Source organism: Epinephelus lanceolatus, chromosome 11 (genome assembly GCF_041903045.1).
Source record: "Epinephelus lanceolatus isolate andai-2023 chromosome 11, ASM4190304v1, whole genome shotgun sequence".
In the NCBI taxonomy this organism is placed as follows: domain Eukaryota; kingdom Metazoa; phylum Chordata; class Actinopteri; order Perciformes; family Serranidae; genus Epinephelus; species Epinephelus lanceolatus.
This window is the reverse complement of record NC_135744.1, coordinates 36,135,001-36,153,270: the sequence shown is the minus strand read 5'-3', so window position 1 is coordinate 36,153,270 and position 18,270 is coordinate 36,135,001. Positions and strand designations below refer to the sequence as shown.

At 39.5% G+C, this 18,270-nt stretch overlaps 1 protein-coding gene across 3 annotated transcripts in view; it reads left to right on the top strand.

The window, feature by feature from the left end:
- Nucleotides 1–18,270, top strand: part of jakmip2 (janus kinase and microtubule interacting protein 2) — a 41,550-nt gene that overhangs the window by 4,965 nt on the left and 18,315 nt on the right. For all 3 annotated transcript variants that reach the window (XM_033651377.2, XM_078172571.1, XM_078172570.1), the window contains exons 2-5: nt 13,115–13,362; nt 14,786–15,040; nt 15,349–15,591; nt 15,934–16,143. In XM_033651377.2, the coding sequence (XP_033507268.2) occupies nt 13,234–13,362; nt 14,786–15,040; nt 15,349–15,591; nt 15,934–16,143 (837 nt within the window). In that variant the 5' untranslated portion in view covers nt 13,115–13,233. The remainder of the gene's footprint in view (nt 1–13,114; nt 13,363–14,785; nt 15,041–15,348; nt 15,592–15,933; nt 16,144–18,270) is intronic.

The following is an 18,270-nucleotide window of genomic DNA, read 5'->3' as shown; positions in this document are numbered from 1 at the left end:
GTTCAGCTACAGCTACAGCTACAGCAAAGTGGTTCTTGGACAGTTAACAACATATTTTGTTGGGCTGCTTTTTCAGAATAACTGGAAAGCAACATTGCTGTTGAGATTTTTTATCCTCTGTTAACTAGTCATATCAGGCAGTAAAAGGAAAGGAAGTGTTCACAAATACAACATTTTTGCTTCAGTGGTTGAAACATACCATTTTGGCCTCTATGTTTACATTAGGAGGGATGATGAGAGTTCATACATTGTGTGTAAATGATTTTAGTTAAATGTTTTTAATACTTAAATGTTTGTCGAGTTTTAGTTTGTGTATACAACCATAAGTGTCATATATAACAACTTACAACATTATTTCCACAATCAGAAAGGCAGAAGAGCTGAGCAAAAAGGGGGGAAAAATAAAAGTCATTGTCACAAATGTCCATTTTCAAAGACATACATAAATATCCAGTATCTTGAGGTTCCTGTATCAGTTAGTCCAGATACTTTTTCCACTGTGTCATCATTCTCCATTTCTTCCATTTGTTAACAAAAACATTTTCTCTCTCTTTGAGCTGATAGGTCATTTTTTCCATAGCTCTATCTTTCTCATGATTTCCAACCATTGTTCCATAGTAGGGGATTCAGTCTTGTACCAATCCCTTGTTATTGCCTTATGCTTGTGTGACCAATAATATCTTGGTCAAATATCTATCATAATCAATGACATGATGATTTCCAAGGTACATAACTTTCCAGTTATTAGGTATTACATATCCCAGAAATTCTTTAATTGTAACATTCACCTTTTACCAGACTGGTGTAGTTTGTGACATTCCCAAAAATGTGAGTGGTTTCCCTCATTATTCCCACATATTCACCAACATGGTTGTTGTGACCCAGTTGTTTTACTCTTTATTTTAGATGTAATGAAGTAGCAGATTAAATTTATCAACCCAAACTCCAGGTAACATTACATTCAAGGTAATTTCAATCCATTATTCTCAAAGAGGGGTCCAAGGCACTCTGCCAGGGGGTGCGTAATAAGTTTTCACATTTGTGAAATTAACATGATGTGAAAACATTTATCTATTTATCTATGTGTATTTATTTTTATTACAAAGGGCTTCATAGTTCAATGAAAAATATCAAAAGTTTTAAATCTAAAGTACTTCATAGATTACGTTCTACGTAAATAAATTTTCTAACTATTCTCTTGTGTTGTCCTTTTACTTAACTGAGAATATAGAAGAGTAGAAAATAGGCAGAGTATTCCAAGGGAAATTCAAATGTGTTATATTCCTCTATCTTGTGTGATTTCCCTTGGCTGAAAAACAGACTGAAAACCTCTGGTTTAAATTTTACTTGGGGTTGACAGTGTAATGCTTGATCTGCTAGTTCCTAGAAGAGTACTGTAACCAGCTTTTGCAAGATCCACATCTTTAAACCCTTTCTGGCACGACAGTAGCAGCTTCGTTAACTCGTGTCAGTCCCTGAGATTTCTTCAGGGGCCATATAAATTGGTCGTCAGTTTGGTCAAATGGTGCCATTTCTTGTTCAGAGAAGCTGCTGTGCTGTGGCGGTGTTCTTGTGTGTTTTGACAGCTACCTGGAGTGTTGTGTAAGGTAACATGTTTCTTCTCATTTCTTATGTCCTGCATTTTTTGGCATTGTGTATACTGATGTTCCTTATATGGTGATTGATCTTTCTTCATGCTAAGTTAGGAATATTGCACCTTTTTTGAAATTAGCGCAATCAATAATTCCTACTGTCGTGTTTTGGTTCAGAATTTATTGTGTTTGCAGCATAGATTTATTTGCTAAGTGACTTGCAACCACTAGGCTGTGTCTAATCTTCAGTGGAAGACAAGGTCTAGTTTGTTTGTCTTATGAGACCCGTTGTGTCTGCGAGATGAAGATTGCAAGTACAATATTGCCGTGTGACTGAGATGCCTTTAAGTTTGAAGCTTAAATATTACCTGCTATCAGGGCCGTCGCAACCGGACAGGCAAACTAGGCAATTGCCTAGGGCCCCTAGCTGGAAGGGGGCCCCCAGAGATGGCTGACATTGGTCCATATCAATGACAATATGATGGAACCCCTATAGACACTGCAACAACGACAACACGTTAGAATCCCCCCTAATAGGGCCCCCTACTAGCTGCTGCTTGCAAGTGGCTAAGCAGGGTGACCATACGTCGTGCACTGTGCGGGACTGTACAGCATTTCTGTCTCTTTTCACTTGTCACGCAAATTGAGACCATGTCCCGCATGATTGGTTGCCACCCACGCTAGCATTGTTGGAGTACTGTAATACTATGGTACCTCATGGTACCACTACTGTGGGATAAGTTCAAAGTCTAGTCGCAAAACAAATCATTCAGCATGCTATGCAAGTACAGATTTCAACCAGCAGCAGAAATGAAAGCCGAATCCTGCCAGTTGTGGGTTGAACGGGGGTCACAGATGCCGTATTCCTGTCAAATACGCCTCAAGATAAGGCTTACCGGCGACGGGCAAGTCCGGCTCCAGGTCCAATAATTTCCTCTTTGTTGATTTCATGACTGCCCAGAAATACCTGAACAGCAGAGCCGTGGCAGCACACAGGTGTGATGTGTCAGAGGAGAAACGAGCCGTTCACATTTCTGTCTTTGTGGCAGGTAACAGCCCACAAACCTCACCGCACTGAAGGGACTGTTCTTTACTTATGAGGGACTGTTCTTTGCTTGTCAGGGGAGGAGGGTGGCTGGTTGGTTTTCATTTTATTTATTTATTTTATTTTGATCCCCCCTATGTTAATCACTTATTGATGCTGTTTTTGAAGTATGAATAAGTCAATGAGTATTTTATTCCATTGAAATATCATTGATGTATTATAGAAAAGTGATTTATCTTTTTATAAATGACAAAAGGCACATCTGCCTCATTTTTGCTGTGGTATCCTGATACTACTCAGAACCATACTTATACTTATACTCCCCCCCCCCCCCCCCCCCCCCAGATACCATCTATCTGGGGAGGGGCTCCAAGGTGCCTCTTGCCTAGGGCCCCCAGAGTGTCTAGAAACTTGAAACAGCCCTGCCTGCTTTGTAATGAACCAGTTACTTAAAAGCCTTTCTTTAAACATGACATACGACATCTCCCATCATAACTGTCTGTGTTTAAATATAAACTATTTACATGTACAGCTTGACATGTGAGAAGAGGGGGATGTTGAAGAAGAATATGATTTGCATATACCCGTGAGAAACAGAAACAGAGACTGCTTCCTACCGTTTGCTAAACTCACCAACAAAGGGCCAGTGCTGTTAAACTAACCTTTATCCTAACCCTAAAATCAATATCCCCAGAGCAGAGTGATAATCAGTGAAAGCAATACATTCAAAAATAGAACTGAAAGTCAAAAGGTTAGACAGTTGAGGCAACATCCGGTGCCTGGCCCAGTGTTGGCCACGATGCCTGTGTGCGCCTGTGTTGTGTTCATTTGACTAGCCAGGGGATTATTTCTCGGCGCAGTATGAAAATGGAATATGACAGTAATCAGACTGACACAGGCTCACAGCAAATTCATATCCAGTCTACCCCTCCAGAGCACTACCTGGCTGCTGTGAATGGTTTGTAGGTTAATACAGTATTAGCAGTCATGGTGAGTTGTGGTTGGCTGCACATGATGGCAGTGTATTCGGTTGGACTGGGATGGCTGTAAATGAGTCATCAGTGAATCATCACATTTGTTTAAACACTCTGAGAACTAGTATTTATGCATATTGTTATTAGCTTTACCAGCCAGAATGAAAATACATAACAACAAAATGTAATATGGCTGTGACTAACAATGATTTTCCATTATTGTTTAATCTGCCATTTTTTCCCTCAATTGATTAATTGTATATACAATTTAAGAAAACAGTGAGTCCAAGGTGATGTCTTAAAGGGATAGTGCACTCAAAAATGAAAATTCAGCCATTATCTACTCACCCTCGTGCTGAGGGAGGCTCTGGTTTTAGAGTCCTCACAACACTAGCCCCGACATAAAAAGTTGTTTGGAAAAACGTCATTTGAACTCTGTTTTTAGCCTCACTGTAGCCTGTAGCTCTAACTGCCTCTCTGTGCTCCACGCTCACTTTTTATGTCGGGGCTTCAGGACACTTGGATCACTACGGACGAGCAGTATGGAGATATTTTGTGGTTTCAATTATGTGTTCTTGGACGTTTTAATCTGGGGCGCCGTCAGCCATTAGGTATGCTGCTACCCATTCCCCCCTTGGATCTCCGCAAGGGATGTGAGGACTCTAAAACTTCACCAGAGCCTCCCTCAGTATGAGGGTGAATAGATAATGGCTGAATTTTCATTTTTGGGTGCATTATCCCTTTAAATGTGTCATTTTTTTTTCCGATCAAAAGTCCAGAATGTGAAGATACTCAGTTTATTTTTTATTAACCAATTAATTGACAAATTGTTGCAGCACCAAAATATATAGTACCAGTTCTCGATAAGGCACCATTTATAATGATCTTCTAAGTAGGGCAGGGCGATATGTCCTGAAAATTATATCGCAGTATTTTTCGGCTATATTTCGATACACGATATATATCTCAATATTTTTAAATCTCCTTAAAAGCATTTCATTAATGCTAGGGCTGGGAGTCAAAATCAAACATAACAATATTTCTTAGCAAGTACCCTTTTCTGATGGCTGTTTTAGGGATGACTATTGTTTTGTTTGTTTGTTTTTGTTTTTAGAAAATAATAACACAATGAGTTTTTTGATCAATAATCGTCAGTAAGGATGATTGAAGAAGGATACCAGAGTGATACACCATACGTCCTCTGATAAAGCCAAGATTATTTATATTGCCTCTTACATTATGGGGTATTTATTTATTTTATTTTTAATTTTATTATTTTATTATTTATTTATTTATTTGTTTATTTGTATTATCAAATTTTCTGAATGTTTTGTTTAATTGAAAATTTGAAAAAGAAAATACTACAAAAAAAACCATCAATAATATGGATATAACAACTAAGTGCGTTAAAGCAAGCGTTAAAACAAATAGAAAAGTTTGGTAAGTTAAATTTATATCACTTTACTGTAATACAGCCTTTAAAATGAGGGAAAAAACACCATTAATGCCATATCACGGTACATCTATATCCAAAATTTAAGACGATATATAGTCCCAGATCTTGATAACAATATAACATCTTCATATTGCCAATCCCTACTTCTAAGTGGGAAGTACTGCTTTTATTAATGATTAATAATTTATTTAGTAAAGCTTCACAGAACAGCCATAAATAAGAACAATGTGCGTGTTGCCAGGTCCTTTTGACTAATTTGTATCTGAACCTTACCCTCCTGAAGAAAGGCTGCAGAGAATCTCAACCAAAATCTATTATCAGCATCTTGTTAAGCAGTTCTTAATGGATTTTGAACACTTTTAAAAACATTTTTACAAAATAAACAGGATAAACACCAGCCAAAGGGATGTTCACAGCCTGGCAACCTAAAGGTTACATCTGTAAAGCATCACTAAATGAATTATCAACCATTAAGAAGCCATTTGTTATATCTTTTATGCCTTTCATAACAGGTGCTTTACACCAGATAGTGGTACCAATATAATAATTATTTGTAAAAAATAAATAATAAAATGAATAATGCATAAAAAAAATTAAACTGGATTATGCTACTACATCAGCACCAGTATATTGATTGGAGCAGAAACCAAAATAACTATCTCGTATGAGAGAAAACCAGCAGATGCAGTGTTATGAAATGTATAGGGCAGGTTGAAGAAGCTCACTTCCCGCCTCAGTGCAGTCCATGAGCTGCTATGAATAGCTTACTAAAGAGGCAGCTGTTGGGTAAACCTTCCCTTTACTGTATGGAAGAGAAATCTGCTGCTGTAGCCTCGAGTGTTAAAATATTAAACCAACTCTGCATGTTCAGGCTGTCAGGTTGGAGAAGGGAATGCTGAGTAAGGATGACATGTAAGCAAAGCAAAGGGAGGAATGGACTCTACTTATAACAGACTGGTGTGGATGTGACATTCAGTTCTACGTGAGCCCTTGTGAGGTTAACTTGTTTGGTGTTCCAGTTGTGTTGGCCCTGGGCCATGTGACTACCTGTTTGGCCCCTCCCACCTCATTGAGGAATTAATTGGCGTCACATAGTGGGAGCCTATATGAACAGGGTGGTTCCAAGATGGCCGTCTCTGCAGGCTGGCACCTTTGTTTGGTTTACCTGTTTACTTAAATTGTTGCTGTGTGGATCTTCCTTCTTTATTTTGCTCCTGACTGAGCTGGGCATAAAACAGTAAATGATGAGCCAATATTGTGTCATACATGGAAGTAACTATGAAAAACAAAGATTTGTTCCATAGAGAATCCATGACTGTATCATTATTTCTCATCCTATGTGCATTAAGCATTAGGAGACACATTAAGATTTCAGTCTGGGAGTCAGGTGGTCTGATGCAGACAAACTGTGTCAGTAATGATTTTTCAGGGGGTGAGTCAAGTAATTTATAGGCTGAGTCTCAGTACATTTTGTCCTAATATATAATCCTATATTATTTAATCATTTAACCGTACAAGATGTTCCACTGAGTTTGATCATGAGTGTATTGCATATTGCCTGGATATTGTAATCACGTATTTGTAGTGTGTGTGACAGTTGTATGTGTCTGTATTGTTTGTGTTTGTTGTTGTATTCATGTTAAAGGGGAACTAATGTTTTTTTTCAACCTCTACTTTTGTCTAAATGAGTGACAGGATGTTCAATATTTGACATTTCTCCAGTACGAAGCTAGGGCTGACCTGCCTGCAGCCCGTGAGCGTGCGCTATATTAAATAATAGGGCACTCAGACAGCGTCAAATAACGTCAAAATACGTCCACTAAAAGTGCATTTTTTTCACACAGATAGGCACAGATTGTTAGCATAATTATCCAGCAACATAACGGAAAGGAGAAATGAACGTCTTGTTTACATTTAGCTGGATTCGGATATGTTCCTCTGCCTGTTGCAATTTTAGTATATGTGCTATCAAAGTAACACTGCTCCCTCTCTCTCCTCATCCGCTCTTCAGTTTCAATGAGCTCTACGTCTGTGTACGTCAGACTTTCCCTCTCGCCCGTTTTTATTTGAACACAGAGTACAGGGATGTACACGGATGCAGAGCTCATTGAAACTGAAGAGCGGACGAGGAGAGAGGGAGCAGCATTACTTCAGTAGCACATATACTAAAATTGCAACAGAAAATATTACTTTTGAGCCCTGTAACTAAAGTAGAAAAGGAGGGAAAAAAAATGAAATTGTACTAAAAACATATAAAATGGTTATATCTTTATCGCTTGCACACTTACTGTATATCTAGTTTGTGTGTTTGTTTTCTTAGTACTGGGCATTTGATTTGTTGTATCTTTTTTTTTCTTTACTTAAATTCACAAAGTTAAAGAGAAATGCGAAATGCTTATTTGTGAAAAGACGAATGTATGAACTGCACAGCATAAATAAAAAGTTTAAAAAAAATAAATAAAAATTGCAACAGGCGGAGGAACATGTCCGAATCCAGCTAAAGGTAAACACAGACGTTCATTTCTCCTTTCTGTTATGTTGTCGGAAAATTATACTAACAATCCGAGCCTATCTGTGTGAAAAAAATGCACTTTCAGTGGATGTATTTTGACGTTGTTTGACGCTGTCTGAGTGCCCTATTATTTAATATAGCGTGCGCTCACGGGCTGCAGGCAGGTCAGCCCTAGTTTCGTACTGGAGAAATGTCAAATATTGAACATCCTATCACTCATGTAGACAAAAGTAGATCAGAAAATAGGGCCCAGGTTGAAAAAAACATTAGTTCCCCTTTAATGCTGCCGTCTTGGCCAGGTCACTCTTGAAATCTGGCTTTTTTAACACATCACTTTGGACCGTGGAACCTCATATAGACTTGACATTTTATAAAATACGATTGGCTGATTAATTTGAAATATTATAAATGAATTGCCAGGAAAAATATTAACTGCTGCCACAAATATTGTGAGGTGTAAATACAGCAATACTGTGCTGCTATGTTGTGCTCATTTGAGAAAAGCATCCATTCCCTTTTATATGTTTCTGTGTGAAAGTGGACACTATACAATGACATTATGCAGCACACACACACAAGTTAGCCTGAAGTTACTGATTACTGGCAAATTATAGGTGTGAATCTGTTACATGACCCAAATGTTTGAACCTCAACATTTTCAATCATGTTTGACAGAGTTACTTTGCTCTTTTTCCACACAGTGCGCTGGCATACACAGTAACCCGTGCACAGTTACTGGTCCAGTGGTTTTTGTAAATGTATTCTTGGACAACCTCAATAAGTGATGCTTAAAGAGCAGGAACCCTTTTAAAAGGGCCCCGTAACACCGCAGCATGACGAGCCCGTGCTGACTAAATGTGATCATCACGCTTCATCTCTAATCTGCACCTCAAAATCTTTTAAGCGATGTTATGTCATCCCTCCTCAGATTATGACAGACACCATCCAACTCCTCTTGAGTCATCATGGCTATGCATCATGGTGTGCACGTTCATATGCATGTGCACTATTGTGGGTCGTTAATAAGTGTACAGTGAGGAAACCCTTCAGCATGCAAGTACATAAATTACACTGATAAAAGAGCCAAACTTTGAGAAAACCTTATTTACTGTAATAGGAGATTAGCATGTGCAATAATAATATCATGTAATACTATCTGATTTTAATGTCACCACAAATTGAAATAGAAATTCAAGAAATGCATAAAATGCAGACAATCAAATAAGGATTAATTTCAATGAGCACATGCTGTACGCTAGGCTATTTGTTGTGTCTGTAGATTCTTCAAACAAATGTGATGAACCAGTGACCTTTTGATAGTTAGACCTCAAGTGGTTAATCAATTGACTGACCCCAATCACAGCTCCCATGCATGTCATAATGTGCAAGAAATGTGTTGTGCAAGTACCATACAGTGTGCACAATCTAACACCATTTATTAAAGTATTAAGTGTAACCTTGGGGATGTTTTAACTAATAGAATTTAAGGAAATTACAAAACATTAACACTGTGCCCATGGTGAGTATCCACTCAGTAATTCAAATCTTTAGGAAAAAATCAGTAAATATTTATACAGTAGCTTCATAACTGGGTAGAGTTTTGAGAAAGGACATATCTTTGAAATAAAACATGGTAATGCTATAAAACAACACTGTCCTTTCCAAATCCCTCTCCCAGAAGTTACAGGTACATATCAGTTCCTATTTTAGAGGAATTTTAGGCAACGATGGTACATTTAAAATAAGTGTTACTGTAACCACACATTTATGCTAATAAGTTGTAAATTGTTCCAGTGGTTGTTGAAAGAGACTGAAAGTAAAAACATGGATAAGTTTCCCTTTTAGTTCCGGTCAGTAAGGGCTAAAGCAAAGGTCAGCAACTTCAACTATCAAAAGAGACATTTTTGACCAAAAATAATTAAAGAAATCTGCCTTGAGCCACAAAACATTTTTAGCCTTATGGTAACACTCCGTATTAAGTCTAAATGAGCCTATCAGCATTAAAAATAGGTCTAAATGAGCATTCAAAAATATGTTTTACCACAATATGGCTCCTCTGTGGGCTATTTATCATTATCTGGTATTTTAACATTGCTGCATTTGTGGCGAATGCAAACAGATCTGTCCATGCACTATTAAATTCTGTATTTTCCTCTATGACTTTTACTTTTATAGATTTGGAATCCATTGCTAGCCTAGCTGGGGAGGTTCAAAACAAGCCACTGCTGTTGAGGTTTGGCATAATTTAGTGGAAAAGGTGCCAGGTTGTAGACATATGACGCACATTTGAGTTGACGAAATGTTAAAACTTTTTTTTTTTGATTTTCTTTTTTTAAATTCAGTGCATAGGTTACCCATTTTTGCAGCTTGAGAATGTAAGAATTTCTTTAGGCCTACGACAATGATTAATAAAAATGAAAATAGTAAAAACAAACAAACAAACAAAAAAAACTTAACCTTCACTCCTGGGCTAAAGGGAAGCTAATGCTACATGTTTGGGAAGTGCTGAGCCCCCCAATGACTTCAGTTGTTTGCTGTTTTTGGATTCTTCGTTCACCAAAGGCATGTGAGAACAAAAAGGTTTTCTTCATGAATTAAACACACAGCCCGGAAAATGAATATATAAATGGTCATTTAGTGGGTGAAATATTCCTTTAAAGCATAATTTTGATGCCAAGTCCCTGTAGAGATTGGTTTGTTTTGTAATGAATCAATAGTACAGTCACATTGTGTCCAACTGCATTTGTTTAGCCAACCAGTAAGGTTCAATCCATGACACTGAATGCAAAATGTAGTACATTTGCACTGACATCTGTTTATCTGTCAAGTGCCCTTGAGTGAGTTTATAGGTCTCTGTGTAATGGGGACACACTATTATTTGACATAACATCTCATTATTATTATTATAATTATTGTTGTTATTGTTATTATTATTGTTGTTATTTATAGCCATTTCTTGTATTTTTGTACTTATTTTGCATGCCTAGTTTTTTAAGTTTTAAGTTTAAATTTTGAAATCTTTAATCTGACTCTTTCCCCTTGACTGCTGTAATACTGGAATTTCTCAATTATGGGATCAATAAAGGTGTATCTTATCTTATCTTAACATTTCAAAATAACCTCTGAGTTCTCCTCATAGCAGTCTGGAGTCTGAACCCCACCAAAGAATAGCTTGTACTGTACGTAAGGACAGTTGTATGTGGATGTGTAGGTAGGGAGGGCTGTGCAAACACAGACTCAGTTCAGTTCCCCGTACACACAGATAACAAAGGTCCCGTCTCTTCTTCCAGTCAGGCTTTTTCATCTGATGCAAGAAGCCTTACAGATTATGTATTATGTGTATTTCTGTGGTATACACTTAATGTGCTTTATGAAACTTTATTTTTCTACCTATGTTGCAAAGTTTGAATTACACATACACACACATTGTGGTAATGCAGACTTAATCTGACAGGATGACAGAATATGTTGGGAATTTAAAAAGAAAATTGTCCTTCCCATGTCAACCTGAATGTTAATGGTCTCACAAAGTGATATGGGATGGCTCAGAGCATTCAGTCTCTCTCATTGCGTTAGTCTGAGCCCCGCTACATTAGTGTACGCCCTAAACATGTCTGTCTGCAGCACTCAGCAGGTCATTGGCTTTCAGCTGACCTCAAACAGTGCAGGAAGAAAAGGCAAATAGCAGGGCAGGAAGGATAACCACTGAGTCTGCTTACCCAGACAACCATTTGTTCCAAAAGGCATGCTTCTAGTATTTTACACATCCATGACTGTTTAATCAAAATCATTTCATGGCTTACTTGTTAACCCAATGGAAGTTTCTTTAAGCCTGTAACATTATTACTAATGACTTACTACTGTAGTACCACTACATAACACCTAAGGAATTGGGTAACAGACGAATTTTGAAATGACATTGTTATTTTAGCTGTCCTTTTTTGTGTTTTTGGATTTCAGGATTGTGTTTGTTTAATTTTTTTATTGAATATATTGTGCTTCTTTGTGTCGTCTTTGTCTTCTAACATATTGGGAACATGTTAGAAATAATTGCTTTAACTTATAACTTTAATATGTTATCTTCATTAGATGAATGGCCTTGAAAGTTGGTACAGCATTCATGTTCCCCACAAAATAAATTGTAATTACTTTGATCACCCCTTAAAGGTTCAGTGTGTAGGATACAGGGGCATCTATTGGTATGGTATGTCATATTCATAGCTATGTTTTTATTAGTTAAAAATCACATTAAACCGAGAATCGTTGTGTTTTCGTTACTGTAGGATGAGCTGTTTGTGTCTACAAACTGAGCGGGTCCAATTAGGTCATAATGGAGTTGTTTACAGTGGCCCAGAACGGACAAACTAAACAGTGACTCCAGTTGTGTAAGGTAGTTATGGCGGGCCTCGGTGCACGCTATTATAAGGGGCTAAATAGTGTACACAATCGTGCACGTATTGTCTTGTCACATGATCAGAGAATTGACACTGGAGGACGTTAACATACATATTACCCAGAAATCATCACTGCATATCTGTATGTCACAAAAAATACCAAAGAAAATGAGAATTTTTATTAAAGTTAACAATTTTGGTAATTTATTATAGTTTATTTGGAATAAGTTTATAATTTTGTTATAGATGCTACTGACTGCTTTACAAAAAAAAAGAAAAAAACATGATGGAGATGGGTTTGCCTTTTTCAAGGGCATATATAGAATATGGTACTGTTTTTAATTTAATGAGCTCTTCTTTGAAAAGAGGCATATTTCCAAGGTGGCAGTCACTTATAAGGGCCCATTCTCCACCTAAAACACTGTTGGATAGCCCACTCTCTATGGGTCCCCCCACCTCATGGGCCCCAGTGCAACCACATTTTTGCATTTTAGCGTCGGCCACCTTATTTCTTCCACACAGTTTCAGTACTACAACCTCACTGCTAGACGCCACTAAATCCTACACACTGGACATTTGCCACAATACACTTACACAATAACAGACTTACAATGGACAGTGTTCAGAAGAAAAGGATCAACATTTAAGCAGCAGAACCAGAAACAATTTATTTTATATTCCATGTATTCCTCTTGCTTGTCAAAACCTGATGCCTTCATTACCCAAAATACAACGGGACCGTCAACAATGCAGGGATTCAGGTGTATAAATGCAAGTAGCGGATAATGTTGCTAAATGCTAAACTAAGATGGTGAACATGATGAACAAGCTGCTAAACATCATAATGCTAATGCATGTTAGCATGCTGATATTAGCATTTAGCTCAAAGCACCTCTGTGCCACAGTATAGCCTTCCAGACCCAGTTGAGGCTGCAGGGTCTTTGTTTTGTTCACATATAGATTTGGAGTTGGAATCTAGCGTGTATCTTTAATCTTTCACTACCAACACTTCTCACTTGCTCACACAAACACACACTTGGAAGCACAAGCTAGTCTGCACCTGAGCTACGTGTTCATATGTCACCGCTGCATTCTGCACTCTCTCATTCTTTCCCCTCTTTGTTTCTCCTCCACACCCAAGCCCTTTTTTCTGATAGGAGAATGAGGAAGAGGAGGAACTGGAAACCCTGGGAGTGCCTCGGAAAGTTTCTGTGAAGTCTCAATGAAAGCATTAGAAGAGCCTCTCTAGTAATTGACTCAATGGCCAAGAAAGGGCGTACGAAGAGCGAGAAGCCCGAAGCGCTCATCTCTGCCCTGCAGGCAGCCAATGAAGATCTCAGGTCCAAGCTGACTGACATTCAGATAGAGCTACATCAAGAAAAATGCAAGGTACTGTTCAGCATCAGAATACACACATTTGCCCTGAGTATTTAAAATATGGTAGCTCACTCTCAATACTTCCACAAAGCCATAAGTCACACTGGCTTATAATGTTTTTAAAGGCCAGGTCCAAAACATGAGGACACTTTAAATGGAATGTTTACAGCAACCTTTGGACACTACAAGCTGCACATGGTCAGGTGCAAGTACATCTTGTGACATGACACTATAGCTATATGTCATGCTTGTGTTACAGTTTCACATCTTCAGTTAATGGTAAAGTGCTGCATTGTGACTTCTTTGTACACTATACATTCATTCAGTAAACTACAGAACACTGTGTATTACATTAGTTTGCTGTATGTTACATGTACAAAACTGGCCACATGCCAGTGAGGACTCAAAGTGCGACACCTCTCTTACATTCGAGACTTTGTGCTTTAATTCATGCAAGGGCGTACTGAGGGGGAACATCCCTCCCATCCCAAGGGGAAATGATGCCCTCCTGATTTGTGGCCTATTTTTATTTTTTATTCCTTTTTTGACTTGTTTTCACCTCTCAGGTTACATGCAAACTGTTCTATCTTGGCTAAATCTAAATGTTCCGACCACATCGCACTTGCTCAGGGCTGTCCAAATGCATAATTCATGAAGTGAACCAGGAAGGGCAAACTTCCAGAGAACTTCCAGAGAGTCCGCTTGGCATGCAGACTTCACTGGACCTTGCTTGGAAGATTAACCATAGTTCAAAAAACGATGTGGCGATGTAAAAGAAAGGAGTTAAAATAACTTCCATAGTGTACCATATTTACTTTTGGAGCTCTGAATTGAGCTCTGAAGTCCTGTCATGGCTCAGTGCTCTCACAGACTCGACGTGATGATGGTGAACATATCATGGTACTATGACAGGGTTCAGTCTATAAGTGCGGAGGTTGGGCATTTACTTGTAGAGCTTGTTTCAGCAGTACACAGCCTGGGAGATAGATTTTGTGTTAAAGCAATCATTTGGTCTTTTACAATTGAAGTCCAAAAAATTACAATTGATCATAAATCAAAAACAGGACAGGTGAGTAGTAAAGGTGCATCAGATCTCTATCAAGAAAACTTAGTGTGATTATAGGCTTAGTGAATTAGAAATGGAGCATTTTACGCATTGTTGTTCATGTAAATTCATATATTTGCATGAAATGGTGCTCACTTTTTTTCCTGATTAAAGAACCTCCAACTTGATTCTGTTCCCTCCATGTTTTAGACCATTACTACACCCTTAAAAAGATTAATGACATTTTAACCTCAACTGAAACAATTTTAAGTAAATAAAGAAAATCAAAATAAAGATAAATCAGTTTGTCAAATATTCAAAAACAATGTCTGACACCTGCCAGTTGTTTAAAATAACCCAATTCCTCTTTCTCTGTCGCTCCTCTCAAAGGTGAGCAAACTAGAGCGCGACAAGGTCCAGGAGGTGAAGCGGGTGCGAGAGCAGGAGCAGCACCGTCACACTGCCATGTTGACAGAGCAGCGGGCCAAGTGGCACGAGGAAAAGCAAAAGGAGCTCCAGGCTCTCAGGGAAAACCTGACGCGGCAACATGAGCAGGAGCTGGCCCGCCACGCCAAAATCAAAGAGCAGGAGAACCAGAGGCTCAAAGCCGCGCTGAATGCCATGCGTGACGGCAGCGGAGAGAAGGTGAGGTTAAAAAAGAGGAAGAGAAGCTAATGTTTGATTTTGCAGTTGTGAAAGAGATGTGCCAAAATAAACCAATACATTTCTCCCAAACAAAATCCCGAAGCAGCTGTGGAACTAAACCAGGACAGAGAGGGCAGTCACCTTCACTTCTGAGGAGAAGCTCCAGATAGGGGAGCACTAGAAATAAGCACTCATTACTCACCCTTCCTTCCCCCAGATAATCTAAAAAAAACTCCTGACAAGTGTTACGAGGAAATCCTGCCAAACCTCATCAACACCCCTCTTCTTTCCCGCCCCTGCCTCTTCAGGTGCGCACAGCGCTGACCCTGGAAGCCAAGGAAGACGCACGCCGCTTCTTTGACCAGGAGAGAGTGAAGCTCTTGCAGGAGATCGCCGAGCTGAAGAGTCTCAAGAAGCAGACCGATGAGGCTCTCAGCACCATGATCCAGTCTGACAAGATGAAGGCTGGCGACCTGCGGGTGGAGCACCAGCAGCACCAGGAGCAGATCTCCAAGATCAAGTGGGACTGTGAGAGGGACATCCGCAGACTGGTAGGCACAGTCACTGTAACTGAATACTTAACAGCTGACATGATTATAACCATTGTCAGATGTTGGATATCTGTGCAGCATGGGAGCAGGGATGGAGTGCAGTGGGGTAGATTTTTGTCCTGTCACATCAGCTACATTTAAGTTTCTTGTGAACTATCTGAAAGAGTAGTAGAGCTGCAGGGAAATGTACCAAATGTTAAAAGAAAAGTGCCTGTACTATACGATAAGACACCCGTAATGGAAGAGCAGCAAAGTTAGCAGAGTGGCATTGGAAATAATGACAATAAAAGAACACCCTTTTCAGCATTTTCTGTAATACTATGTCCTTCTCCTTCGCTGTAGGTGGATGAAATCAAATCTAAAGACCGCACCATCTTTGCTCTGGAGAAGGAACTGGAGTCAACAGCAGGTTTTTTACAGAAGCTCCAGCTTCAGAAGGACGCCCTGGACGAACAGCTGTTCCTCGTCAAGGAGGCTGAGTGTGGCCTGGGGAGCCCGAAAAGAGAAATCCCAGGCAGAGCTGGAGATGGAGCTGAGCACTGTGGTAGCCCAGTAAGTAGAGAGGAATAGCAAGAAGTTTCATGCTTCATTCATTCATATCAACCGAGAGAAACTGCGAGCCTTCCTTCCTCTTGAACTCCACTTTTTCCTCCTTGCTTTAGCTCTTGAATACCACTTTGTAGCTGAAGTGCCAGTAGTCTCGCCACCAGACAATCAGAGATCTCCGCCTTCTGATAGTTTGGGGACACTCCTTTCTAAAGTGTGTTTAACACACCGGCGAAAATGGCCGGCAACAAAGCAACGCCTCTTGCATTTTTGAAAAGGACACGCCTACTCGGAAATGTGCGCTCCCCCTTTTCTCGTCCGCAAGGAAACAAACACACAGAGAGCTTGAAAATGGATGCCGAGAGATTAAACTCTGTTTTATCAAACGTGTGCTCATCCGTGAAGAAAATATTTTTTCCAGCGAATGTCTTAGATACAACATGATTGAGCTAACTGGAGTAGTTTCATGTTGTATCCGACAACGGGAGGCTTTTAACAGATGACGTCCTGATGTTAGCTTTGCTGCTAGTGTTAGCTGTCCCTGTCAGCTGATGCTTTCTAGACATTGTGATTTCCCAAAACTGAATAAATACCACACATAGCAACACAAAACTGCTTTGCTAGGTCAATCATGTTGTAACTAAGATATCCACTGGAAAAGATATTTTTTTCACGGACCGTTTAATGAGTTATTACCTATTACAGACAGTGCTAACGGCTAACAGGGCTAACTGCTAACGGTTAGCCCAGCAAAACGTGCACACAGAAATAGTAATGTTTGTTCAATCATTGTATTTATAGACTTTACAAACATCAGATTAGTCTAAATGGTGATACAGTGATGTGAAAAATGTGAGATATATACAGTACAGGCCAAAAGTTTGGACACACCTTCTCATTCAATGCGTTTTCTTTATTTTCATGACTATTTACATTGTAGATTCTCACTGAAGGCATCAAAACTATGAATGAACACATGTGGAGTTATGTACTTAACAAAAAAAGGTGAAATAACTGAAAACATGTTTTATATTCTAGTTTCTTCAAAATAGCCACCCTTTGCTCTGATTACTGCTTTGCACACTCTTGGCATTCTCTCCATGAGCTTCAAGAGGTAGTCACCTGAAATGGTTTCCACTTCACAGGTGTGCCTTATCAGGGTTAATTAGTGGAATTTCTTGCTTTATCAATGGGGTTGGGACCATCAGTTATGTTGTGCAGAAGTCAGGTTAATACACAGCCGACAGCCCTATTGGACAACTGTTAAAATTCATATTATGGCAAGAACCAATCGGCTAACTAAAGAAAAACCAGTGGCCATCATTACTTTAAGAAATGAAGGTCAGTCAGTCCGGAAAATTGCAAAAACTTTAAATGTGTCCCCAAGTGGAGTCGCAAAAACCATCAAGCGCTACAACGAAACTGGCACACATGAGGACCGACCCAGGAAAGGAAGACCAAGAGTCACCTCTGCTTCTGAGGATAAGTTCATCCGAGTCACCAGCCTCAGAAATCGCAAGTTAACAGCAGCTCAGATCAGAGACCAGATGAATGCCACACAGAGTTCTAGCAGCAGACCCATCTCTAGAACAACTGTTAAGAGGAGACTGCGCCAATCAGGCCTTCATGGTCAAATAGCTGCTAGGAAACCACTGCTAAGGAGAGGCAACAAGCAGAAGAGATTTGTTTGGGCCAAGAAACACAAGGAATGGACATTAGACCAGTGGAAATCTGTGCTTTGGTCTGATGAGTCCAAATTTGAGATCTTTGGTTCCAACCGCCGTGTCTTTGTGAGATGCAGAAAAGGTGAACGGATGGATTCCACATGCCTGGTTCCCACTGTGAAGCATGGAGGAGGAGGTGTGATGGTGTGGGGGTGTTTTGCTGGTGACACTGTTGGGGATTTATTCAAAATTGAAGGCACACTGAACCAGCATGGCTACCACAGCATCCTGCAGCGACATGCCATCCCATCCGGTTTGCGTTTAGTTGGACGATCATTTATTTTTCAACAGGACAATGACCCCAAACACACCTCCAGGCTGTGTAAGGGCTATTTGACCAAGAAGGAGAGTGATGGAGTGCTGCGGCAGATGACCTGGCCTCCACAGTCACCGGACCTGAACCCAATCG